At 40.8% G+C, this 26,241-nt stretch overlaps 1 protein-coding gene and 1 pseudogene across 1 annotated transcript in view; both read left to right on the top strand.

Annotated features, from left to right (window-relative positions):
* DUXB (double homeobox B) overlaps nt 1–21,172 on the top strand; it is a 30,280-nt gene extending 9,108 nt beyond the window's left edge. The window contains exons 2-5 of the mRNA XM_064273499.1: nt 10,297–10,518; nt 14,663–14,757; nt 15,494–15,648; nt 20,474–21,172. Coding sequence (XP_064129569.1) covers nt 10,297–10,518; nt 14,663–14,757; nt 15,494–15,648; nt 20,474–21,172 — 1,171 coding nt within the window. The remainder of the gene's footprint in view (nt 1–10,296; nt 10,519–14,662; nt 14,758–15,493; nt 15,649–20,473) is intronic.
* Nucleotides 12,697–13,791, top strand: LOC111752576 (small ribosomal subunit protein mS23-like; annotated as a pseudogene).
* Nucleotides 21,173–26,241: the final 5,069 nt, after the last annotated feature.

Consider the following 26,241-nt stretch of genomic DNA (forward strand, 5'->3'; position numbering starts at 1 on the left):
ACCCCAAAATCAGCTGACACAAGTGAAGATGCTGTAATAAGGCCCTTCTGCAGGGGCAACTACTGCCAAGCCAAGGGGAATTGGGGGGAGCTGCAATGAACATAGCTGCAAGGCAGGAAGCAGTATTGCGTGCTCCAGGTAGGGACTCAGGTGCTCCCCATTGCCTGCACATTTCCTGAGGAATCCTTACTTTTTCCTAGAGAATGTTCCACCTTCGTGGGTGGGTTATGAGTCAGCCCCTTTACAATCAGCCCCTGTAAGTGAGTCATTAATGTGGATCGAGGAGATGGCCGGGTAGGCCCAAGGTTGTGGGAAAAGAGAAAGGAGGTGCTAAGAGAAAGAGAATCAATCTGGTGGCCAATTGCCTCCTATACCATATTACTGAGCAGCAAAGAGCTTGAGTGCTTTTGTGTTAAAGTCTTTGGACCTCCTGGACCCAGATCATTTCACTGGCTTAGGTGGTCCCTACCAAAGAGGTAGGAAACTACAAGCACCTAACAGTCAGCGATTCCTTGAGAGTTAAAAAAAGAAAAAAAAAAAAAACTTATTTCAACTCATAGCAACCCTGCCATAGGGTTTCCAAGGAGCAGCTGGTGGATTCAAACTGCCCACCTTTTGGTTAGCAGCCAAGCTCTTAACCACTATGCCACCAAGGCTCCTCCCTGGGTATAGCAGGTAATATTAGTCAGGCACACAGCTCATAAAGCACAAAATGTTGTCTATTTTAATCCCCCTTAGGGCTAGCCTTCAGGATACAGATTATATTCAGAGATGAAGAAACTAAGGTTGAAACAAGCTCCATATCACACAATACGGCAAGGTGGTGGGCAGCTGAGGCCCTGAAGCCAGACTGCCTGGGAACAAATCTCACCTCTGCACCTTCTTAGCTGTATACTTTGAACATCTTACTTAGCATTTTGGTTCTTTGACTTCTTCATTTCTAAAATAAATGAGAGTTGTACAAGTTAAATGAAGTGAATTCATGTAAAACTCTTAGCACATGATAAACCTCCATTTAAGTTGCTATTTTCACCATCCCACTCTCAGTTAGTGACAAACCTAACAGTGAATCTGGGACCCCTCTGCTTCAACATGTTGAGTATGAGGACCTTCCTTGAAGGAAGTGGTAAGCATTGTTCACTCAGCAGAGAGTTCCGGTGATTATAAATATGCATCCCTGGGGTCCAGTGTGGCAGGGTGGAGGCATATGAGGCCTTGATTGCCAGATGGCAAGGGCAGCCTCTGGGGCTGAAAAACCAGAGTGTCTCAGTCTCTCTGTGAGTGATAAATGCTGAGGAAACCACTCATATGTGCATTCACAATCCCAATTAGAACCCCAAAGGGATACTTTCTGGACATTGACAAAATATTTTGAGGTCACTATCAAAAATTAAAAAAAGGAAACCCTGGTGGTGTAGTAGTTAAGAGCTACAGCTGCCAACCAAAAGGTTGGGAGTTCAAATCCACCAGGTGCTCCTTGGAAACTCTATGGGTCAGTTCTACTCTGTCCTATAGGGTTGCTATGAGTTGGAATCAACTGGACAGCAGTGGGTAGTAGTAGTATCAAAAAAAAAAAAAAAAAATGAGTGGATAGCTTAGGTAATATTGGAAATAAAGAATCATTTGGGGCCTCTCTGCCATAACAGGAACCCCTGAGTGGTGCAAATGGGTAATCAGCTACTAACTGAAAAGTTGGTGGTTGGAATCAACTCAGAGGTGCCTTGGAAGAAAGTCCCAGCAATGTGCTTACAAAAAGTCATAGCTATAGAAAATCCTAGAGAGTGCTGTTTTACTCTGAGACACCCGGGGTTGCCATGAGTAAGAACTGACTCAACTGCAACTGATTTTGTTTTTCCCTGCAATAACAGCTAAATCCAGTGAGTGCTCTCATCCACTAACTTCTAAAACCATTTAGAATAGCCATCATTGGAGTCTGAGGCAGTAATGAGACAGACACATCACACTGAAGTGTAGTGATGTGTCTGTCTCATTACTGGCCATTGGTGGCCTGCAGGGATTTACAGAGACTATCACTGCTCTGTGGGAAACTTGATAGGAGTATAATTCTTAGAAAAATCTCTGTAAGAATATCCAGTGTGACTTTCCTAAGTTAGGTGCTTCCATGATATTTTGTTAGTTGTATAATTACTATAATTACTGTATCTTCGTTCTTACTAACAAGGCCACTAAAAAGAATCCAGAAACACAGCAAGAATTTTGTTATTCTTTTTGAAATAATTTTTTGTCTCTGCTGCTTACATTGCTATTATTTGATTACACAATATCTCAAATGGAGAACTGATAGGATTATAATGTTAACGATACAGTGAACATTTTATAAATGTGAATCTTATTAATAATTTGTTTCTGTCTTATTTGATTTCCAGATAATGTAAGGAGAATATTTGTCACCACAATTTAATCCAGAAATTGTCCCCTTTTTGACCTAATTTTTAACCTTCTCTGCTAGATTCACTATGATTATACATTTGCTCAAATTTTGCTCAAACTGAAGTTCAATATAATTATAGTTCCTAGGATAGTCTTTCATAAATAGAGCTCATTTGTAAGTAGATTTGGTGAGTACATTTGTATTGATTTCTTTCTCCCTATTTATAAATAGTGTATGGACAGTATTTCAGTATTGCTATTAAACAAGGTCCTGTAACTACTGAAAGTTTTTAATTTTTGGTCTCACAATTGAGAGAGATTTGAAACAAATTTTACTTCTACATGTCAGGACCTAAAATGACTCTAGTTACACAACTATTATGTTTAAATTACTTTTGGTTTAAAAATAATAATAATTTGTGGAAAACATTATATGGTCAAGCATCCCTTTCTTCAATATTCGTCATGTATGGCTTTGTGTAAAGAACTCCAAAGTGACCTGCCCTTGTGGATTCCACCACCTTAAGCCTCAGAAATCTAGCCTTGCACAAAGATTACCAGTTCAGAGAATTTTCCTCCAGAGATAACCCAGTTTCCAAAATTTTTGTCTTATGGCACCCTACCCTGCTCGGTAATCCTCCCAACTCACTACTCCCCTTCCATAATACTGACCCAGCCTCTCAGGCAAACACCTCAGTGAATGAGAATGCTAGTGCAATGGAGTTATTGGGATGAGCTAGAGGGAATCTGAACTTGTAAAATCTGAGGGCACAAGCTGCTTCACCCATCTGTGGCTAAATACTGAGGTATTCACTGGGAGACACCATTAACTTTGAAATGTGTCCCAGGTGGGCCTGACTGAGTTGAAAGGTCAAACCCAGCACTCTTCTGCCAGGGCCAGCCCAAGGCAAAATTATGAGAGTAACATATATTTTTCAGGACTCCTGATCTCCTGCCCTGTTTTTTGTCCTTCACTTCTCTGTCCCAATCACAAGTCAGGTCTTGTGGTTAGAAAGAACCTCTGAGGTCAAACTGTCAACCCTCACCCACTCCCAAGTTGCTACCTCTGTCCTCAGCCCCTGACTGGCCACACCCAGTGACAGCTGGAGGTGATCACCATTGGCAGTTTAAAACTCTGCCGTCCATCAGGGCAGGGCAAGGGCATCTGGCCCAGAAGTTGAAAGGTCCACATGGAGGCCCAGCCTACCACTGCTTGACCTTGGGGACCCCTACCTCTGGGGAGATCCTTTTCATCTCACCACTGCAGAACTGCTGACAGACTTAAACATGGTGGTGGGCATCCACTGTGCTTTAATCCTCAAAGTACTGTTGGTGCATGTGTCACAGTGTGTCACCAGCAGAGACAAAAACCTATACCATCTCGGGTATGGCAGGCTACCTTTCCAGAGACCTCGAATATCCCAACAAGGAAGACTGCCTCTGCATGAGGTAGGATATGGGAATAAGTGTTTTCTTTTGCTCAAGTTAACAGAATACAGAGTATTTTCCAATCTTGTGGAAATGGGCATTGTTTTAGCTACCTAGTACTGCTATAGCAGAAATACCACAAGTGGATGGCTCTAACAAATAAAAACTTATTCTCTCACAGTTTAGGAGGCAAGAAGTCTGAAATCAGGGCGCCAGCTCTAGGGCAAGGCATGTCAGCTGTGGGGAAAGGTCCTTGTCTCCTTTCAGCATCTGTTGGCCCAGCATTCCTTGGAGATCTTCTTATGTCTTGGCATCAATCTTCTCCTGGGTCTAGGAGGTTGTCAGCACAGGAATCCTGAGTCCAAAGGATGCACCCCACTCCCTGCTCTTCTTTCTTGATGGTAGTGAGGTCTCTCACCTCTTGGCTCGTTTCTCTCTCCTTTTATCTCTTGTAAGATAAAAGGTGTTAGTCAAGCCAAGAATGTGACTTGAGTAAGGGTATGACAAGTAAGGGCATGACTTGCATCACACCCCCTTGTAAGTCCGTGACTCAAGATATACTCCACACTTATGTTACCTCTTTAACATATAGAGGTTAGGATTTAAAACACAACACAAAATGGAGGCTAATTAAATCACAAAATGGAGGACAACGACACAATACTGGGAATCACGCCTGAGCCAAGTTGACATATATTTTTGGAGGGCACAATTCAATCCATGACAGTCATAAACCATAATTTTTGAGCTGTGTCTTGAGGCCGAACTGATGAATTAGAAGATTGCTATCGATCTGTTCTAGGCTAAATCACCACAAAGTTTAATAAAGCAAAAAGCAAGGTTTTATCTGGCATATGTTCGAAGAGGCAAAAGTAGGAAATGGACAAGCATGTTGCCAGAGCTATGTCTGCCCGAATCCAAGGAATATTACAGAACAGATAAAAGTAAGGAAACAGACAAGCATGCCGCTAGAGCCACGTCTGTTAAGAGTCTGAGGAACATTACAGAATGATCAGAATATTTTAACATTACGAATGGGTAAAATCATTGAAAGCTTCACCTTTTCACAGATTGGCTATAAACCACCAAATCCCTGATTCTATATTTTGGATTGTCTTTCTTAATAATCATTGGCACAGGTTTCAGTAAGGACAGTCAGGGGGTCTTCATTGGTCCAACAAATCTTAAAAAAAAAAAAAAACTTACTATTCACTAAATGCTAAAAGAAAGAGTGGAAAGTATGTGGGTATGTTATGGTCTGTTTATGTGAAAGTTTCCCTAGAAGCTATTTTCCAAGATTGTCCTAGCTATTATCTTTATACCTCAGGGCCCAGTTGTGTACTTGTGAGTCCTTATGAGTTCTGCTCCAACTGGGTCACGTTCTAGGAAACAGAATGGCTCCAATGTTACCTCCTAAATCAGATCCTGCATAATCAATTCCCAAAGTGTCTCTTAATCAGCTCATTAGTTCTGAAGATAAATTACACAGCTGTTGTTTGAGGAATATAACCAAAAAAACAAAAACCAGTTGCCTACTCCAGTTCTTTGTCCCACACATACTTTCTAACAAAAGATATATATATATTTTAAAAAACAAAAATCTAACCCAAGTTGTAACTGTCACATCTTTGTTTAAAGTAATGATTGGATTGAAACTTCTACCAATAAACCATTTCATTTATTATTTCGATAAATCATTTCTGTAAATTGCTACAGGAAAAAAAAAAAGGCAAGCAGTCAGACCCATTACACTCTTAGTTTGCCCCTAAAATGCTTTAAGGTAACAAGTACATGGTTACCAGAGTCTTGCCTTCTATAGGTATGTGATTAGAAGTATTCAACTGCAGCATTTTGGTCACCATACCATAAAAAAAAATTAACTGCACATTGTAAGGACAAGTACAAAAGGAAAATAAACAGGTAAATTTACCTGACGAAAATAGGGGAAGGAGCTCCCCTCCTCCATTGCCGTCTTTAAAATTCACTTTAAATAACTTGTAATTGTAAATTCTTTGTCTTTCTAAAAAGTATGCAAATATAACTTCAAGTAATTCTCCTCTACCTTCCAGTTTTTCCTGGAAGATTAGCATTAATTTAGGTGGCCCAGCCCTATCACCAGGCTAGAGGACTAGAAAATTAACAATTATCTATAATAAGAATGTAACGATTGTACCCCCTTACCTACATAATGGTTAAGATTTCTTTCTGTCTTTCGATTTCTTTAGTGGATTGCCTGTGATGCATCACGTTCTGATTTAATGCTTATTCAATAATAAAACTTTTCTTTCTCTGCTATTTTTGTGGAGAGGTTTTCTGGGATGGGAGTAGATTTTGTTTTTAGTAAATTTTCCCCAACAACTGGCGATGAAGGTGGGATACTCTGGCAGTTCCTGCATTGAGCAGACCACCTGGGGGTCTCTGGCCACAAACAGGCTGGTAAAAAAACGAAAACCCATTGCCGTCGAGTCCATTCTGACCCTATAGGACAGGGTAGAACTGACCCATAGAGTTTCCAAGGAGCACCTGGTGGATTTGAACTGCCAACATTTTGGCTAGCAGCCGTAGCACTTAACCGTTATGCCACCAGGGTTTCCAACAGTCTGGTAAAGTCTGGTAAAAAAAAAAAAAAAAGTCTGGTAGAGACCCTGAATTATAAAAAGCCTCCCCCTAGCTCTGCTCTTTTGCAATACTAGCCAGATGAGCCAACCTCTCCAAATACAAGATTTTATTATTGAATAAGCACAGGTAATATGAGATCCTGTCAGGATAACCATATGGTTGGAAAATATGGGAAACCAGGAATGTTGCCTACAGGTTTTTCTCTCAAAGGGCTGTTGTTCTGTTGTTTTAGGCACTACCCAGTTGGTTCTGACTCAGAGCGACCTATGTATGACAGAACGAAACACTGCCTGATTTTGGCACTATACCAGACAATGCTCTGCTGCTATTCACAAGGTTTTCACTGGCCAATTTTTTAAAAAGTAGACCGCCAGATACTTTTCCTATTCTGTCTTAGTCTGGAAGCTCTGCTGAAATCTGTCCACCATGGTTGAACCTGCTGGTATTTGAAATACTGGCGGCATAGCTTCCAGCATCACAGCAGCACGCAAGCCACCACAGTATGACAAACTGACAGACGCGTGGAGAATCAAACCGTAGTTGTAAGCATAGTGTCATCTGTGAGTTCTATGACTCATTCTAGAGAATTATCCAATCCCAGGAGTAAGTGGGAGGCAGCAGGTCAGAAGTGAGGGGGCTGGGAACCCCACCCCCCGCCCCACCCAGGTTATGAACAGTATCTCCAAGGAGTGGAGGGGACCCTTGAATTTGTAGCCGGCAAGTCAGAAGCAAGAGTGTCAGGTCGACTCCCGAGCGTGTGGTTGGCATCTGAAGCTTTGGACTGACTTGGCAGTCTGGAGGACTGTCCTTTAACTTGTGAGGTCTGACCTAGCTCTGGGTTGTTAAGGTCAGAAGTGCTGCATGTGCAACTGGTGTCAGGATAGAAATGAAAATTGTAATTTGATTTTTCCACTTGGTTGGAGTGAGAAGTGAGATTTGATTTTTTCCATGCTCATTAGAAAATGAACCAGCAGAATGTAGGCCCATGGCAGTTGTTGTCAAAATGGTGGGCTCCTGCTTGCACTCTCGTGTTGCCCTAAGATACCCTTTTCTACCAATAGGTGAAATCTCTAAGCCTCAATCTGGAGCAGCACTGGCTGCCGCAGATGGCACGGAGTCTGGTTTGTAATCTCCACATCTGCCTGGGGTCCTATGTCCACTCACTAGTGGGTGGTATCCTCTTTACCCCTGGAACTGGAGTCATCGGTGCCTTTAAATTAACTAATTTAAATTAACTAATATAGAGAACTAATTTCAAAAATCCAGAACGAATTCAGAGAACTCATCTATAAGATTCCATTCTTAAGAACCCCTTCTGATAACCAAAATCTGTTATCATTCAGGGTTCAGCCAAAGAAACAAAATCAGTTGGAGATGTATAATAATGGAATTACCGCAGGGAATTGGCTATGTGATTGTGGGGCTGGCTAGGCAAGAATGAATTCAGAAGGGCAGGCTGAAACTCCACGGCCGGAGACGAAGCTTCTGTCCACAGGAGTGATTTCTTTTTCTTCAGAGAAGCATCAGTTTTGCACTGAAGGCCTTTCACTGATTGAATCAGGCCCATCCAAATTATCTAGGATAATATACTTAAAATCATCTGATTATAGAATTTAATCACACCTGAAAAATACTTTCACAGCAACACCTAGACGACCCAATACTGGGGAGCATACACTAGCCAAGCTCACCCTGAAACCTATGACAATGAGAAGTTATATGAAACTAAATCTACTGCCAACCCAGAAAGCCTTTTCACAAAAATTGAAGAGAAAGGAAAAAAAAAAAAAAAACCTGTTGCCGTTGAGCCAATTCTGACTCATAATTGGCTCAACGGCAGCCGGGTTTTTTTTTTTTTTTCTTTCTCTTCAATTTTTCTACTCTGTCTTTTAGGGTCACTATAAAAAAAAATTCTGACTCACAGCAACCCTAAAAGACAGAGTAGAATTGCCCCATAGGGTTTCCAAGGAGCACCTGGTGGATTCGAACTACCGACCTTTTGGTTAGGAGCCATAGTTCTTAGTCACTACTTCACCAGGGTTTCCAGAAGAGAAAGAAGTTTTATTATTGAATAAGCACTAGAGATTGCAGAGACACAAAGAAATCTTATCCTTTATAAAGTTGAGTAGATAAAAAATAATTTTTTTTTTAATCTATACAACTCATTATATTCATGTTCAAGATAAAAATGCTAATTTTCTAATATCTTTATGGCAGGATACCTAAAGTTATGCTAATTTCAAGAAGCTGGGAGGTAGGGGTGTGAGCTTTCTTGATTACATGTCAAAAGAGATGGCTTCTAGGTCCTAGGGGAACCATCATTGATACACATTCTTTTCAGAAAGATTCTAGCATTACAAGTGTTCTGAAAGAACAGAGGAGGACGGGAGCCTTTTCCCTTATTTTCAACAGAGAGAATTAAAAACTTTTATTTTCAATTTGTATTTTCCGTTACACATTAAAGCTGAGAAAAACATGAAAAGTATGAAGGGGAACCTTTCCAAATAATATAATAAATAATACAGCCATGTCAAAATAATTAAGAAACAAGGGTATTTGAACAAAGTAGAGAACAAAAGGGTTACATATGTGTATATTAGAAAGTACAGTCTCAAAGTCATATTTAGAAAGGTAGTATGATTGAGGCAAACTTACCTAGTGGAATCTGCGCTTCTACTTAAAATTCTACTTAATCTGATTATTTCAAGTTCCTAAGGGTGTTAAATATTTAATGAAGGGAGTAAGGAGAAAGGCATTTAAGGAGTGGGTGGGTCACCTTGAGTCTTCATAAACCCTGTGTCTTTGGGCGCTGGTCCTCTCTGGGATCCAGGTGTCTCTTCCAATATGGATTTGACCAACACCACTTCAATCGGTAAGCTCCCACTGCTTCTTTGCTGTGTTCTTTGATCATGCCAAATGCCTTGTTTATTTCAGAGTTATAAAAGTTACAGAGGTGATTAGAGGGAGAGATTGTTGGGGCAGGGGCTGTCTTTCGGTGATAAGTTATTTCAGGGAATTGATGGGTGCTTGGAAAATTTTTTTTTTTTTTTTTTTTTTGGAAATTGAATACTGAATTTCAAATTTGAGATGCAGCCATGAGTCCCATACATGGGTCCTCTGCCTAAGCTTTAAAGTTGAAGCTTTAAATGGAGAAAAAAATACATGGAATGCCAAATGTTTTATATTAATTTTATTAAAATGTGTTTTTTACATGTTTTCATTAATTTTCCTAGTTTCTATCATTTGCTATTTGCTTGTAATTTTGTGAATTTTCTCTAGGTTCTTTCTTTGGAAACTTAGATCATCAATTATCATTTTTTCTAAAATATGTATTGGCTTAGTTATCTAGTACTGCTATAACAGAAACACCACAAGTGGGTGGCTTTAACAAAATTTTATTTTCTCAGTTTAGGAGACCAGAAGTCTGAATTCAGGGTGCCAGCTCTAGGAGAAGCCTTTATTGGCTCTGGGGGAAGGTCCTTGTCTCTTTGAGTTCTATTGTTGGGAGATTTTCATGTAGCTTGGCATTTCATCTCTCCCATCTCTGCTTCTTTTGCTTGCTTGTTTAATCTCTCCTGTATCTCAAAAGAAATGACTTAAAAGGAACCCTATACTAATCCTGCCTCATTAATATAATAAAGACAACCCCTTTCCAAATGAGATTATAACCACAGGCATAGAAGTTAGGATTTACAACACATATTTTGGGGGGATACAATTCAATCTATAACATGTGTTTAAATCTATATGTGTCCAATTTAAATTGCTTAAAACTGAACAGTAACCATTGGACCTACAGGCTTTCAACCTGGAATAAACATAAGGCATGTGCTTCTGCCACAGGTTTTAATCCATAAACACCCTTTATAAGCCTCTCCTTTTCTCTTCATCAGGCATGCTACAAAGCAAAGTCCAGAAAAGGACTGCTTACAGCCAGAGGCAAAAGAGTATCCTCCAAGTGTGGTTCGAATACAACCCTCACCCTAATAAAGCTACCAGAGAACAACTGGCTGAAGACATTGGAGTTCCAGAGCATAAAATTCAGGTAGGTATTAAGTTTCTGTTTCTGTCAGAGTCAAGGTGAAGTGAAAAGCTAGGTTGAGCATTTGTCAGCAGTTCTTTTATGCCAGGTATTTTGCTAAAGATCTCTCCTGCTATATGATGTTAAAAATAAAATTTAAAAAAATCTGTTAATGTCTTTAACCAGTGGTGAAAATGTACTGGCTCAGGTTTTCCCAAAAGGAGATAATGAAATCAGATTTTGAGATTTCCAAAATATAGGAAATCTGATCACTATGATATGGTATCATTAACTACTGGAATATATACTACAGGATAATGATTAATAGTGAAAAAACTGTGGGATAAAAACTCATGAAATTCCCAATTCTCAAGAAATTTTTTTTAATGTCTCAAGTATCATTCATAACTGAGTAAAGTCAAATCCCATTTTAAATTATTTTGAATATGTAGAATTACTGATGTAAAAGTGAAACTAAGCTGAATTTCTTCAATTATCAAAAAGATAGCTGGAAAAATACAAATATACATGAAACTATTTAAGCTGATGAAGATCAAGTAAAAATGTGTTTTTTAGAGGAAAAGAATGAATTCAGGTTTCTGTATCAAATACATACTCTCCAGTAAACTACCAGCTCTAATCTCTTCATGCGTCTGTTCTGGATGAGGGAGACAGGCTTTACTTGTGGTTATAAAAATATACCCTGTGGAAATACCTGGCCACTGGCTGCCTGAGAGGCACTGGGCTCGTGTGAAGTGGTGGCAAGGAGGAAAGTCCAGGAAACCACGCAGGATGAAGTTGGCCCTGCCATAGTACTCAACGATTCATTAGTTTCGAGTTTCCACCTATGTTTGAGTTCTTGCCTGAGAATGGTTTTAATTAATTCAGAGAAAATATATAACCTTTTAGCACAATGCTTTTTTTCAGAGCAGCTCAACAGATGCTGGTTGGTATTAAGACTGTAAATCTTACCATGAATTATCAAATTATCCAAAGAAAATACTCCAGAGTGGTTTAGAAAATATACTACAATTCTGAGTACAGCAGTGAGGAATCAAAGTTCAGTTTGGGTATATTAGTGACAAGTTTCAAAGCAGAGCTTCAAAATGGTTCAGTCATGGCAGAGGGAGCAAAACAGGAACAGACCTGAAGTTTTACAATTTGGAACTGCACCAGAACAGGAAAAACTATGGGTCAAAGCCCTGAAATGGGAGACTAGGAAGAAGCGTAGTGAGCCCTTCCAGGAGCTTGGTGCATCAGATTAGATTACTGGCAGGGCTGTGAGTGAGACACACATTCAAGACAATGCAACTGGCCACCATCTTTGAGTGAGGCAGTGCGTTTCAGACTCTGCTCAAAATCCCAGGGCAAGAGATTTGATTGCTTTGCAATGCGAAAGCAATTGTTCTCTAAGAGGGAAATTAAGTTTCTAGCAAGGTTTCCACTTGTAATTTTTCCCATTCTGGCTATCTTTCTGGTTCACCATAAGTTTTTTTTCTTTTATTGTGCTTTAGGTGAAAGTTTACAGCTCAAGTTAATTTCTCATACAAAAATTTATGCACATATTGTTATGTGACACTAGTTGCAATTCCTACAATGTGACAGCACGCTTCCCCTTTCCACTCAACCTGCTCCTGTCCCTTTCTGCTTTCTCATCCTGCCTCCAGACAGGAGCTGCCCATTTGGTCTCCTGTAGCTGCTTGAACTAAGAAGCATACTCTTCGCGAGTTATGTTTCATAGTCTAATCTTTGTCTTAAGAGTGGGTTTTGGAAATGGTTTTAGTTCTGGGTTAACAGAGCATCCAGGGGCCATGGCTTCGAGGGTTCTTCCAGTCTCAGTCAGACCATTAAGTCTGGTTGTTTTAAGTGGTTCACCATAACTTTAAAACTTTGAGTCTGTTCTGGTGATGCTTCCTTGGCCATGACTGAACGAGGCAGAACCGGTTCGATGCCCTGTTTCAAAGCTAGGGGAACCTGGGTCCCTGGGCATCTCTTTATCTATTGCTGACTCTGGGAGGAAATGAGTAGGAAGAAACATGGATGAGTATTGTCCCAGCTGTTTACTGTAGCTAATTCTGTCTTCCTATTTCAAGTAATTCCTTTCTAAGATCAATTCCATATATATTTTGTACTATGAAATGGTATTTCCTATGAAGAGATGCTGGGGCCAAGAAAAAACAGACACTGAAGGCCTGAAAGAGACCTAGACTAAAAAAAAAAAAAAAAAAAAAAAACCCATTGCCATGGAGTCAATTCCAACTCATAGTGACTCTATAGGACAGAGTAGAACTGCCCCATAGAGTTTCCAAGGAGTGCCTGGTAGATTTGAACTGCCAACGTTTTGGTTAGCAGCCATAGCTCTTAACCACTATGCCACCAAGGTTTCCACTAGAGACCTAAAAAAAAAAGAGAGATAGAGAAATTGTATATCTTAGCAGTGTGTCTTAAATCAGGGAAATTTACTTCCAATACCATGAGAATGACCAGAAAAGAAATGCGAACTTGAGTGCAGATTGTGTCCTGTCCTGAATTTTGTATTAATATTTGAGATAGTCTGAGGCATGGGTCATGACAGGGAGCCAGCTGGAAACCCTGGGGAGCATCTTCTTGCAGACTCAGGACTTAATTTGGGCTAGGGTGTTGAAGGAAAAGCCTCTCTAGTTTGATGGATATAATACCTTTCCCTCGCTGAGGGAGCCAGTCTTCCAAAGGCTTGTGGTATGGCAAAGCCAAAGCTGAAATCCAGGACATCTTCTACCATGAGGACAAGATTAGAGTGAAATCTTATTCAGCCTGTGGATTTGGTCAAAAAGCTTTTGGGAGAAAAAAAACCTTTTGATTTGTTCAATCCAAACTTCAAATCTACCTGTCAATGGTTTGTGAAGTACATTGAACTACAGAAACTCGGAGAGACAGATAAGGGAAGTTATTTGTAGAAACTGGGAAAGCTTTATTGGCAGGAGTCATTTTAAGGCCACGAGGAGAAGCGGGGACACAAAAGAAAGGCAGTCAGGTTTCCTGGAAATCTGAACACACAAGCCTCAAACCCCAAACTGTGTTGGAAGAAAACCAACCTCAGAAAGTTAACACAGGGGCAGTGTTTAGAGGAACAGCTGAAATGTCTCGCACTCTCTGGACTTGTATATTGTGTATACTGACATCCAAAGTGTATTCACTAGATGAATGCTGAACTATTTTTAGCAGCTAAACAGTGTAAATGTTTCTTAATCTCTACAGCATTATGTTTGCTTTTTCTTAGTTCCTACTTCTAGGGTTATCATAACGCTCTGTATTGTTTGAAAAAAGCAGTTATACGAACTTATACGTTAAGCTGCTATTAAAGTAATTCCCTAGCTGCTTATAAAGTAAATTTGACATTGTAAATAACATGAGAAACTTTTATAAATAATGTTGGACTGTGGCTCATTCTGAGTAGGTTTGCTTGGATTTTTACGTTAGCGTGTAGGCTGCCTACAGTAAATTTCTCTGGTATGTTTCTTTTCTCTAGATCCAAGGGACCAACCACATCTGTCTGTAGATAATTTTTATACTTTTTCTACAGAACTACTGACCTTCGATTTGAGAGGCCCAGCTCACTTGTGGTTTGTAGAACCTATCACTGATGAAGGACAAAGGCCAAAACTATAACTTTAATCTCATGAATTGATGTTGCTGGAGACAGTTTAACATAGGCCCACACATAGTAGGCTGCTCAGTAAATATGTATTGAATGAATGAATGATTAAGTCCAGCTAAAGACTGAATTCAGATGGCATCTCTGTAGGTATCTTGATTGCCAAGAGGGGAGTGAGCTACTTTAGATGCTCTCCACCCAGCATCCACCTGCCTCCCTGGTGCTGAGGTGCGCTTACAATTCCTTATCAACTGTCCTGCCTTCCTCCTTTCCACATCTTTTACTGAGTAAATAATATGCTCTTCTGAGGTTGTAGCTTTTGTGTTTGTGACCAAGCCAATTATTTTTAGCTTCTACTAATAATCCGCTTCAGAAATTCCTTATTTAAAAAAATATATATCTTGAGATAATAAAGTCATTCCTAGGATGGCACATTGCCCATCTCCTATGGGTATTATCCTAAGGGCAGATAGCCAAATCAATTTTGTTTAATTGGATTTATGTTTGTAATGATATAGGCTCAGTTACATGACTTCCACAACTTCTTTTCCCAATTAGCGTTGGTTTAGAGACCAGAGAAAGAAACAGAGACAACTGAGGTCTGGATGTTCCTCAGGAAAAGATGAAACTCAGGCTCAGAGCCAGTCTCAGCCTTGGACTCAAGGTAAGAACCCACCAGTCCAAATGTACTTACTTCCTCAATGAATCCTTCAAGAGTGGGAACAACTCTATGTTGTACCCAAATTCTCTGTAAAGAATGTTTACTTTAGGAACCAGTTACAGCTTGCTCTGGGCATCTAGTGTCATAAGGTCCTGCTGGTTGGTGGAGACAGGCAGGTTCTTGGCAAGGAAGTTATCTTAGTTATCTAGTGCTGCTATAACAAACATACCATATATGGATGGCTTTAACAAACAAATTCATTTTCTCGCAGTTCAAGAGGCTAGAACTGCAAGAAAATGAATTTCTGTTTGTTAAAGGCATCCATATACGGTGGGAAGGATTTTTCTCTGTTGACTCTGAAGGGCAAGTCCTTGTCTCTTTGAGTTCTGCTCCTGGGAGATCTTCATGTGGACTGACATCGCTCTTTCCCCAACTCTGCTTGCCCAATCTGCTCTTTTTATCTCTTATAAGAGATTGACTCAAGACACATCCTACACTAATCCTGCAGAAAACTCATTCCCAAATGTGATTATAACCACAGGCACAGAGGTTAGGATTTACAACACATTTTTGGGAAACAATTCAATCCATAAAAGAAGTCTGGTGCTACTGCTAAGTAAGTAGTACAGCTGCCTCCTCTTGTCACCACAGGAGGATTAAGAGGGAGTGGTCAGCATTATCTTTAAAAATTTGTGAAAACTGGCCTAAAAGCCCTCTTTTGTTCTGTGTTCTCCTTCAGAATACTTACCAAAAGAAGCCAGATCAAACCAGACATCCATCATGAGATGCCAAACAAGTACCCTGCTACAGGCCTTTCAGGAGAATCAATTCCCTGGTCTTGCTGCCACGGAAAAACTGGCTAAACAAACAGAGGTTCCAAAATCAAGAATTCAAGTAAGTTCTATGTCTGTGGCACCAAATATATCCTACCTCTAAATGGCACTGCCCCTGAGATGTTGTTGGAAAAGTTAGGGCTGTTTTGTGTCATCATAGTGATCTAGGGCAAAGATGCAGGATGGGAAACACCTAGCCTTGCAAGTCACATTCCCTGCAAAACAAATTTTCAACCAAATTGCCAGTAGTGCCTCCGTTTAGAAACATTAACCAAACCAAACCCAGTGCCATGGAGTTGATTCTGACTCATAGCAACCCTATAGGACAGAGTAGAACTGCCCCATAGAGTTTCCAAGGAGCGCCTGGTGGATTCAAACTGCTGACCCTTTGGTTAGCAGCTATAGCATTTAACCACTATGCCACCAGGGTTTCCCTTAGAAACATTAGCAGCTAATTAATTAGTCGGTACTGACTTGATAGCACCTAACAACAATAAAACAGTAACACATGTGAAGAGCCTGGTTCTTAGTTCAATCAAGTATACAGGACCAAATGGGCAACACCTGCCCAAAGCAAAGATGAGATGGCAGGAACAGGAAAACTGGATGAATGGACATGGGGAACCTGGTGTGAGAAAGGGGAGAGTGTTGACACATTGCCGGGATTACAATCAATATCACCAAAAATTCGTGTATAAATTTTTGAATGAGAAGCTGATTTGCCCTGTAAGCTTTCACCTAAAGCACGATAAAATTAAAAAGAAACTAAAAACCAGGAATGAACATCTGTCAGAGTAGGTAGTGTTCATTTGGATCAGAGAAATTTCTACCAGGGAAATTTTTAAGGAATGAATGATTCTGTGAATACTTGGGAGATTTCTGGGGTGGGGTCTATGGGTCTCCAAATATATACCCTTGTTGTTGTTGCTGCTGTTGTTGGGTGCTATCAAGTCGCTTCTGACTCATAGTGACCCTCTACACAACAGAATGAAACACTGGTCCTGCACCATCCTCACAAAAGTTGTTATGTTTGAGCCCATTCTTGCAGCCACTGTGTCAATCCATCTCGTTGAGGGTGTTCCTCTTTTCTGTTGACCCTGTATTTTCCCAAGCATGATGTCTTTCTCCAGGGACTGATCCCTCCTGACAACATGTCCAAAGCACGGAAGACACAGTCTCGCCATCCTTGCTTCTAAGGAGCATTCTGGTTGAACTTCTCCCAAGACAGATTTGTTCATTCTTTTGGCAGTCCGTGGTATGTTCAGTATTCTTTGCCAACACCACAATTCAAACACGTCAATTCTTCTTCGGTCTTCCTTATTGTCCAGCTTTCACATGTATATGATGCAATTGAAAATACCATGGCTTGGGTCAGGCACAAAGGTGACGTCTTTGCTTTTCAACACTTTAAAGAGGTTCTTTGCAGCAGGTTTGTCCGATGCAGTACGTCTTTTGATTTCTTTATTGCTGTTTCCATGGCTGTTGATTGTGGATACAAGTAAAATGAAATTCTTCCAACTTCAATCTTTTTTCCGTTTATCATGATGTTGCTCATTGGTCCAGTTGTGAGGATTTTTGTTTTCTTTATGTTGACGTGCAGTCCGTACTGAAGGCTGTGGTCTTTGGTCTTCATTAGTGTTTCAAGTCCTCATCATTTTCAGCAAGCAAGGTTGTGTCATCTGCATAATGCAGGTTGTTAACGAGTCTTCCTCCAATCCTGATGCCCCACTCCTCTTCATATAGTTCAGCTTCTCAGGTTATCTGTTCAGCATACAGATTGAATAGGTATGGTGAAAGGATACAACCCGACGCGCACCTTTCCTGACTTTAAACCACTCAGTATCCACTTGTTCTGTCTGAAAAACTGCCTCCTGATCTACGTACAGGTTCTTCATGAGCACAATGAAGTGTTCTGGAATTCCCGTTCTTTGCAATGTTATCCATAATTTGTTATGATCCACACAGTCGAATGCCTTTATATAGTCAATACAACACAGGTAAACATCCTTCTGGTATTGTCTGCTTTCAGCCAGGATTCATCTGACATCAGCAATGATATCCCTGGTTCCATGCCCTCTTCTGAATCCATCCTGAATTTCTGGTAGTTCCATGTTGATACATTGCTGCAGCCACTTTTGAATGATCTTCAGCAAAATTTTGCTTGTGTGTGATATTAATGATATTGTTTGAAAATTTCCCCATTCAGTTGGATCACCTTTCTTGGAAGTAGGCATAAATATGGATCTCTTTCAGTCAGTTGGCCAGAAGCTGTCTTCCATATTTCTTGGCATAGACGAGTGAGCACTTCCAGCGCTGCATATGTTTGCTGAAACATCTCAGTTGATATTCCATCAATTCCTGAAGCCTTGTTTTCTTCCAGTGCTTTCAGTGCAGCTTGGAATTCTTCCTTCAGTACCATCAGTTCCAGATCATATGCTGCCTCTTGAAATGTCTGAATATCAACCAATTCTTTTTTGTATAATGACTGTGTATTCCTTCCATCTTCTTTTGATGCTTCCTGTGTCGTCTAATATTTTCCCCGTAGAATTCTTTCAACTTGAGAAATGCTGAGCATGTTCTTCCCTTCTGGTTTTCCATTTCCAACTCTTAGCGTATTTCACTGTAATACTTTACTGTCTTCTCGAGCCAGCCTTTTAAATCTTCTGTTCAGTTCTTTTATTTCATCATTTCTTCCTTTTGCTTTAGCTGCTCAATGTTCGAGAGCAAGTTTCAGAGTCTCCTCTGACATCCATCTTGGTCTTTTCTTTCTTTCCTGTCTTTTCAATGACCTTTTGCTTTCTTCATGTGTGATGTCCTTGACTTTATTCTACAACTCGTCTGGTCTTCGGTCATTAGTGTTCAACATGTCAAATCTATTCTTGAGATGGTCTCTTAATTCAGGTGCGATATACTCAAGGTGCAAACGCTGGCGGCATAGTGGTTAAGTGTGACAGCTGCTAACCGAAGGGCCGGCACTTCAAATCTGCCAGGCACTCCTTGGAAACTCTATGGGGCGGTTCTACTCTGTCCTATAGGGTCGCTATGTGTCGGAATTGGTTCGATGGCACTGGGTTTGGGTTTTATACTCAAGGTCGTATTTTTGCTCTCGTGGACTTGCTCTGATTTTCTTCAGTTTCAGCTTGAACTTGCGTATAAACAATTGATGGTCTGTTCCACAGTCAGTCCTGGCCTTATTCTTACTGATGATATTGAGCTTTTCCACTGTCTCTTTCCACAGATGTAGTCGATTTGATTCTTATGTATTCCATCTGGCGAGGTCCATGTGTACAGTCGCCATTTATGTTGGTAAAAAGAGGTATTTGCAATGAAGTCGTTGGTCCTGCAAAATTCTATCATTCGATCTCTGGCATTGCTTCCAACTACCAATCCTTCTTTGTTTCCAACTTCCGCATTCAAATCACCAGTAATTACCGATGCATCCTGATTGCATGTTGAATCAATTTCAGACTGCAGAAGCTGATAAAAATCTTTAGTTTCTTCACCTTTGGCCTTAGTGGTTGGTGCGTAAAATCTGAATAATAGTTGTATTAACTGGTCTTCCTTCCAACCATATGGATATTATCCTATCACTGACAGTGCTGTACTTCAGGATCTTGAAATGTTCTTTTTGACGATGAATGAAACACCATTTCTCTTCAAGTTGTCATTCCCAGCATAGTAGACTATATGATTGCCCAATTCAAAATGGCCAATACCAGTCCGTTTCAGCTCACTAATGCCTAGGATATGGATGTTTATGCGTTCCATTTCAGTTCTGACAATTTCCAATTTTCCTAGATTCATACTTCATACATTCCAGCTTCCAATTATTAATGGATGTTTACAGCTGTTTCTTCTCATTCTGAGTCATGCCACATCAGCAAATGAAAGTCCCGAAAGCTTGACTCCATCCACGTCATTAAGGTCAACTCTACTTTGAGGAGGCAGCTCTTCCCCAGTTGTCTTTTGAGTGCCTTTCAACCTGGGGGCTCATCTTCCGGCTACTATATCAGACAATGTTCCGCTGCTACTCATAAGGTTTTCACTTGCTAATTCTTTTCAGAAGTAGACTGCCAGGTCCTTCTTCCTAGTCTGTCTTAGTCTGGAAGCTCAGCTGAAATCTGTCCTCCTTGGGTGACCATGCTGGTATCTGAATACTGGTGGCATAGCTTCTAGCATCACAGCAATACGCAAACCCCCACAGTATGACAAACTGACAGACAAGTGAGGGAATATATACCTGACAAAAGAAAATTAGGGTAATATAAAACTACAGCGTTTCAGAAAAATAAGAAGTGCTAGACAGAACATGGAAACCCTGGTGGCGTAGTGGTTAAGAGTTCAGCTGCTAACCAAAAGGTTGGCAGTTCAAATTCACAAGGCAATCTTTGGAAACCCTAATGGGGCAATTCTACTCTGTCCTATAGGGTCGCTATGAGATGGAATTGACTCGATGGCAATGGGTTTGGGTTTTTTTGTTTGTTTGTTTTTTAGACAGAGCATGAAAGTTCTGGAATTCTAGCAAATTAATGTAGAATATATCCCCAGTCAGGAGTAATCATCCTTAATTTGTACATATTCTGAAAAAACGAATTCTATGTGTGTATACTAAGATTAGGCCTTATTAATAGCCCCTTTGCTTTACAGAGGAAACCCTGGTGACATAGTGGTTAAGTGCCACAGCTGCTAAAGAAAAGGTCAGCAGTTCGAATCCGCCAGGCACTCCTTGGAAACTCTATGGGGCAGTTTTATTCTGTCCTATAGGGTCGCTATGAGTCAGAATCAACTCGATGGCACTTGGTTTGGTTTGGTTTGGTTTTGCTTTACAGGTTACAAGACACAGAGCTGGAATCTCCTACGTCTTAATCTTCCTTTTCCTCACTTAGATGTCATTTCAGAACCAAGAAGCTCAGCACCTAGGGCACAGCAAAAGGGAACCTGTGAATTCCTCAGAGGATGGCCCAAATAGGTGGCCACATCTGACTGCTCAGCCAGAACAAATGGACCTGTCCACTCTCCCAGGCATGTCTCCTTTCCCTCCCTCTGATTTTTTTGGCAGGAACCAAACATTTCTACCTACTCTTCCAGAGTCCCATGTGTCATTTGTTGGCTGTGATTCGGATGGGTTCTGTGTGAGCCAGGCCTCAACAGTCCTGACCGTGCAGCCTGCCCAGGCTGTGCAGGGAGTAGAGAACTCTGACTCTCTTGTGACAGGTACCGAACACTTGCCAGTACAGCTGACTCTGGGAGGAGCCCTCTCAAATACTCAGCCGCTGTTCTGGCCCCAATCCCAAGAAAAATGCCAGGATCCCAAACAACACATTGGCACAGAAGCACTGCAATTAAAGGACTTTTCTCAGATTGATCCTGAGCATGAAAAGCAAGAGTTGCAGCCTCTTGGTCAGCATGACATATCTTACATTATGCAATGGTGGGAAGAGTGGTGTCAGGCTGTGATTGCAGAATGGGAACCTTCCAGAGAGATGCTACGGCATCCTGGATACACTGAAACACACCTGGAGCAGCAGCAGGCACAGTCAGCTGAAGAGCTATCTCATCCAACTGACCAACTGCACCAGCAATAATGTAGAACTCTCAAGCCTTTTAGATCAACCCGTCAGCCACAGATTTTCATAACTGGATTCACAGGAAGATGATCCACCAGGATCCCGGTCACCCCTCCGAAAGGGAGAGTCTAAAGGCTTGTTCCATATTCTGCAAAGCTCACCAGGGCCTCAGCTTTATAGCAGGCGGAAGATGTCACTGTCGTGATGCTTGTCCAGGCCGCCTTTCCTTTGATGCAGAATCAGTATGATTTAAAGCACAGTGAAGAATGAGGACATTGTGTTCAGGTACAAGATTAATACAGAAAGAAGGATAAACCACTTGGAAAGCCAAAGAGAGGTCTTCATTCTGTCTTGTGGGCAGCGGTTCCTCCCGTACTCACTTCCTTGAGTAAAGGATCACGTTGAAGTCCTACCCTCCCTCTGGGAGCACCAGGGCACCAGTAATGGACATGCTTGCAGAATCCTTGAACAAAAGCATTTTCATGACAAATAAGACCTCCTCCCTGTAATCATCATGTCCATTCACAAAACTTCCAGTAATAAAATACGAGAACCAAAAGCATTTTAAACTGGTTTGGCATTAACTACCTTCATCTTTATCACCATTATTAATCAAACCAAACCCGTTGCTGTCGAGTCAATTCTGACTCATAGCAACCCTACAGGACAGAGTAGAACTGCCCCATAAAGTTTCCAAAGAGCGACTGGTAGATTCGAACTGGCAACCTGTTGGTTGGCAGCCGAGTTCTTAACTACCCCACCAGAGTTCCTCATCATTATTAGGACAGAAACACAGCTGATGTGGTCCCCTGTGGCCACCAGATGGCGCTAAACCCTGTGGCTTCAACTTGATCAGAGCTGTAAAGGGGACTGGTATCTGGGAGGAATGGGTAACCCACAGAGGACGCGGGAACCTGTTGGCCTGGCACAGGCGATCCAATGAAGGAGGGGGGTAAAGGCAAACAAGAAGCATGATTCTGTGGACTGCATATTTTCCATGCGCTCATGGAAAGATGGGTAGGGGGTGGAAGAGTGGGGAAAAGATTTATCATAAAGACTAAAAATAAAGTCATGTATAAATCTATCTGTTTAGGAGGCCCAGGCAGTTAACTCCTTTAAAGAAGTTAGTTTTCTGTTAATATGAATCTGAAAATCATAAACGGCATTCCTTTTCACAGAAATCTCTCTAAATAAATATAATTCAATACCAACAGGAAATAAGAGAACTTTCAAGTACTTGTATGTAACTATTATAATCATTGTCATGTGGCATCAGCATGTGTGGATGAAACCCTAGAAGAAGTCTTCATATGGGAAAGGATTCCTCGTATATTGTAAGATTCCTATAAAACAAAGACTGGGACAAACGCATTTATCGAAGGTGTTTCACATTATTACCTTTATTAATGAATTCAGGCACAACAGCTTAAGAACCCTCAAAGCTGGTTTACCTAGCTCTTTCACAAGAAATAAAATTTAAGTGTTCGAGCATTACAATTATTAAATTAATAATTAACAAATTAATCATTCCAGTTTAACTTCTCCAATGCTAAAATCCTCATGAATAAAACCATCTGCCCAAAAAGGATTAGGAAGCTTTGTTATTATAAATATTAAGATGAAATTGGAGATTGCTGTTTCTAAAAAAAAAAAAACATAAAAAGACCTCAGCTGACTGGCCCTTTCTACTGAGAAGTAGAAGGATTTAAAAGATGGAATTGTTATTTTCACTGCAACACAAAATGAGGAATTAATTTTATTATAAGAAATTCAAAAATCACCTTCCATAGCAATCTTCAACTACAATATCTGCCAGAAATTTTAAAATACTTCCATTATTATTATTCCTAAAAATGAACTAGGTCTTCCTAAAGAAAGGGCTGATTTCAAGGCTGGGGAATGAAAGTAAAAGATAAGCCCGGAACATCTTACTATGCCAGAAAGTAAGATGGAGACATGTCGAAGGATACAAGAGAATGAGGTTGAAGAAGCTCCAGCTGACCAAATCAGACATAATTTGAGCATCAAAACAACTGATAGCAATAAAATAGGAATCTTTGAGTTCGCAGTGATATAAATGAATATGTACATGAACGGAGGGAGAAGGGGATGCTCTTAAGGCCAACTAATTTAGATTATTTAGAATATCGTACTTGCAACCACTATACTAACAATAGTCTCAAACAAAGAATTAGTGGACGATAAAGGTAGTGGCTGAAATTTGAGAAGTAACAAGATACTCATCTCAAAATATGTGCCCACACCACACTAAGTACAAATGATAAGAGAGAACTTGGTGGTGAAGAAGCCTGACAGACACCACTTTAAGGGATCAAAGTCACCATCAGCAGTAACAGGACAAATGGATGCCATGTGCCTCATGATGTGATACAGAAGAGTACGGCATCCTTCTGTCATGTTCCTGAGGAAGATACAGACCTAAATCTAATCATGAGGAAACATAAGACAAACCCAAACTAAGGCACATTCTTCAGTGTCATGATCCCATTATCTCCAGACAGAAGGATTCTAAAGACAGGGCAGCTAAATGGAATGCACGATTGTGTACTGGATCCTCATGTTTGAAAGGTCATTAACGGGAAAATTTGTGAAACCTGAACAGTCTGAAAATTCAATGATAGTGATGTATCCACGTTAAATTTTTAGTTATGATGGTTGAATTGTTACGTATGAGTGTTCTTGGTTTGGGGGACAAACACACTGACATATTTGGGGGTGATGGGGCATCAGTTTGGCAACCTGCTTAGAAATAGTACAGAAAAAAGAAAGAAGGGGGGATACAGAGCAAGAAACTGAAATGCCAGCATGCTAATATGCATGAAGGGTAAACAAGAGTTCTTTGTACAGTTTCTTGGAACTTTTATATAAGTTTGAAATAGTTTCAGAATAAAACTTTTAAAAATATTAACTGATTACCTTTTTCTTGAACTACATCTAAATTAAATGCCTGCCCATAGTTACTCCTTTGGTATTAGAAGGGATGTTGTCATTATTATTAAACCAGGGTTAGCCTCAGCCAGTAGGAACTGCAAATGGCTATAACCAGGCAGAATATGTGCTCTGGACAACCAGGAAGGGACAGGGCTGACCAAGGACCCCCAGCTGGTTCCGTTTCCCAGCCAAGGAAATAAAGATGCAAGTGCCAGCCAAGAGGTATATCCCGACAACTACCACAGCTGTTTTAAAAGGCTGTCTGGAGCCCGTGTCTCCTCCACTGGTGCATTCCCAAGGGCCCGCTTTTATTCCTTTGCCCACCACCCCCTCCCCACCCATTTCACGAGGCACCCTCTGGGCCAGGGAAGGTGGGCATGCACGCTGACGCCAACCCCATAGCCCATGATTCTGCCAGAGATAGGTGAGAGGTTTGTACTGGGGTGGGGGTGTAAACACTCTTATAAATGCCCTGAGCCCCGGGGAGGACATTCGAAAACCAACCCCTAAGCCACACAGCCCAAGACACTACCCTGAGGTTTAAATTGAGGGTTCCGAACCCCAGGCCTGACATGTGCCCGTGGACACCCACTTAACAGATACATTCTGGCCTCACTAACCCTCATGTCCCACCCCCCATCCCACTTATGAGGATCCCAACACACTGAGGATGGCAGAGCAGAAAAACAGAACTTCAGGACTACCTCAGGATTTCTTGTTATACAAGAAATAAATTCTCTATTTGTTTAAAATCCTTTAGAGTTAGGTCTTCTGTCGCATTGAAGTAAATACACCTTTACTGATATAAGGCAAGTGATTACTATGACCCAGTAAATAGCATTAGACCAAAAGCAAGAAAAGAACGGAAGAATTCAAGCAACAGCTTGAGCTTTTCAAACTCAATTACACCTGCACAAGACAACACAGAGGGCAGGAACTTACAATGCCAAGTAAAAACAGGTGGCCTACGACCATAGCGGAAATAGAGACATTCATTGATGTGCACAGACTGGTGGGTATACATATGCTGCCGGAGCTCAGACATTGGTACAGTGACCCCATTTTGGTGTTACATCGGTGGCAGACTTTATGACTAAAACAAGATTCAAGAAGATGATGCCTGTGATGAAAGCAAAGAAAACGAAGGTTAAAAGGAACAGTGGAAGGTGAATACCAGAAGCATAAGCCACTGCTGAAGGGGAAGAAGGGATAGAAAGGAAAGTTTCTGCCACTACTGATGTTGTACAAGTTATTGAAGGCCTAGAAAATTTCTAAAGCTGGAGTACAAAGTGGGGATGGGGGAAGAGGAATGGTGAAGGCGGCGCAGCACATGAGTTAAAACAAGTAAGAAATTATGTCTCCCAGAGCACAAGAAGGAAACCAGTGCCAGACTCATGAAGTCTGGAAAAGAAAAACTTTAAGAATCCGGCAGTTCAAGAGTTATCCTGACTTCAGGACTTGAACAGCTGGTCTTTGTCCAATGAGCCAAAGCTCAACGGCACTAGCTATTAAGATCATCTGACTCATTTTCCTGGCATTAGGTTTTGTGCTCCCAAAAATACTTCCGGTAATTTGTTTTCCCACATACATCTCCCAGGAGGAGAAATGAACTGACCAGAGAAATTATGCAAGCAGGTATCTGAAAGTTACTGGTTAATAATGAGCACTGTAGGCTGGTGTGTATTTCTGCTTAAACACGTCTTTTGAGAGTCTGGGTATAATGAATCAGATCCCTTTGCACGTGATTTGACAAAATTAGAATTTTTAGCCTGTAAAACAAAAAACAGACCATAGGCTATGCTAACTTTACTAGGGTGTAGACATCCTAGGTAACATCTACATTTCATCTCTAAAGCAGTAATTTCCAACCACCGTCAAGAGTCATATCTGCATAGAAAGGAACATATTTTGAACAAATGGCCACCATCAACCCCTCCCAACTTTCATTTGAGAATTATTACTGTAGTGAGTTACAGTTATCAGCAGGTGTGTGTTGTATCCCTCCAACATGCTAAGGAGGAAAAAAAAATTTTTTTTTTTTTTTTTTTTTTTTGAGGAAAAGGTTAAATACTTTAAGCTGGGTCCCTCAGAAGTGGACTTTAAGGAAAGAATTTAAGTGTCAATAATGACACCAG

The sequence above is a fragment of the Loxodonta africana genome, chromosome 21 (genome assembly GCF_030014295.1).
Source record: "Loxodonta africana isolate mLoxAfr1 chromosome 21, mLoxAfr1.hap2, whole genome shotgun sequence".
NCBI classification, from domain to species: domain Eukaryota; kingdom Metazoa; phylum Chordata; class Mammalia; order Proboscidea; family Elephantidae; genus Loxodonta; species Loxodonta africana.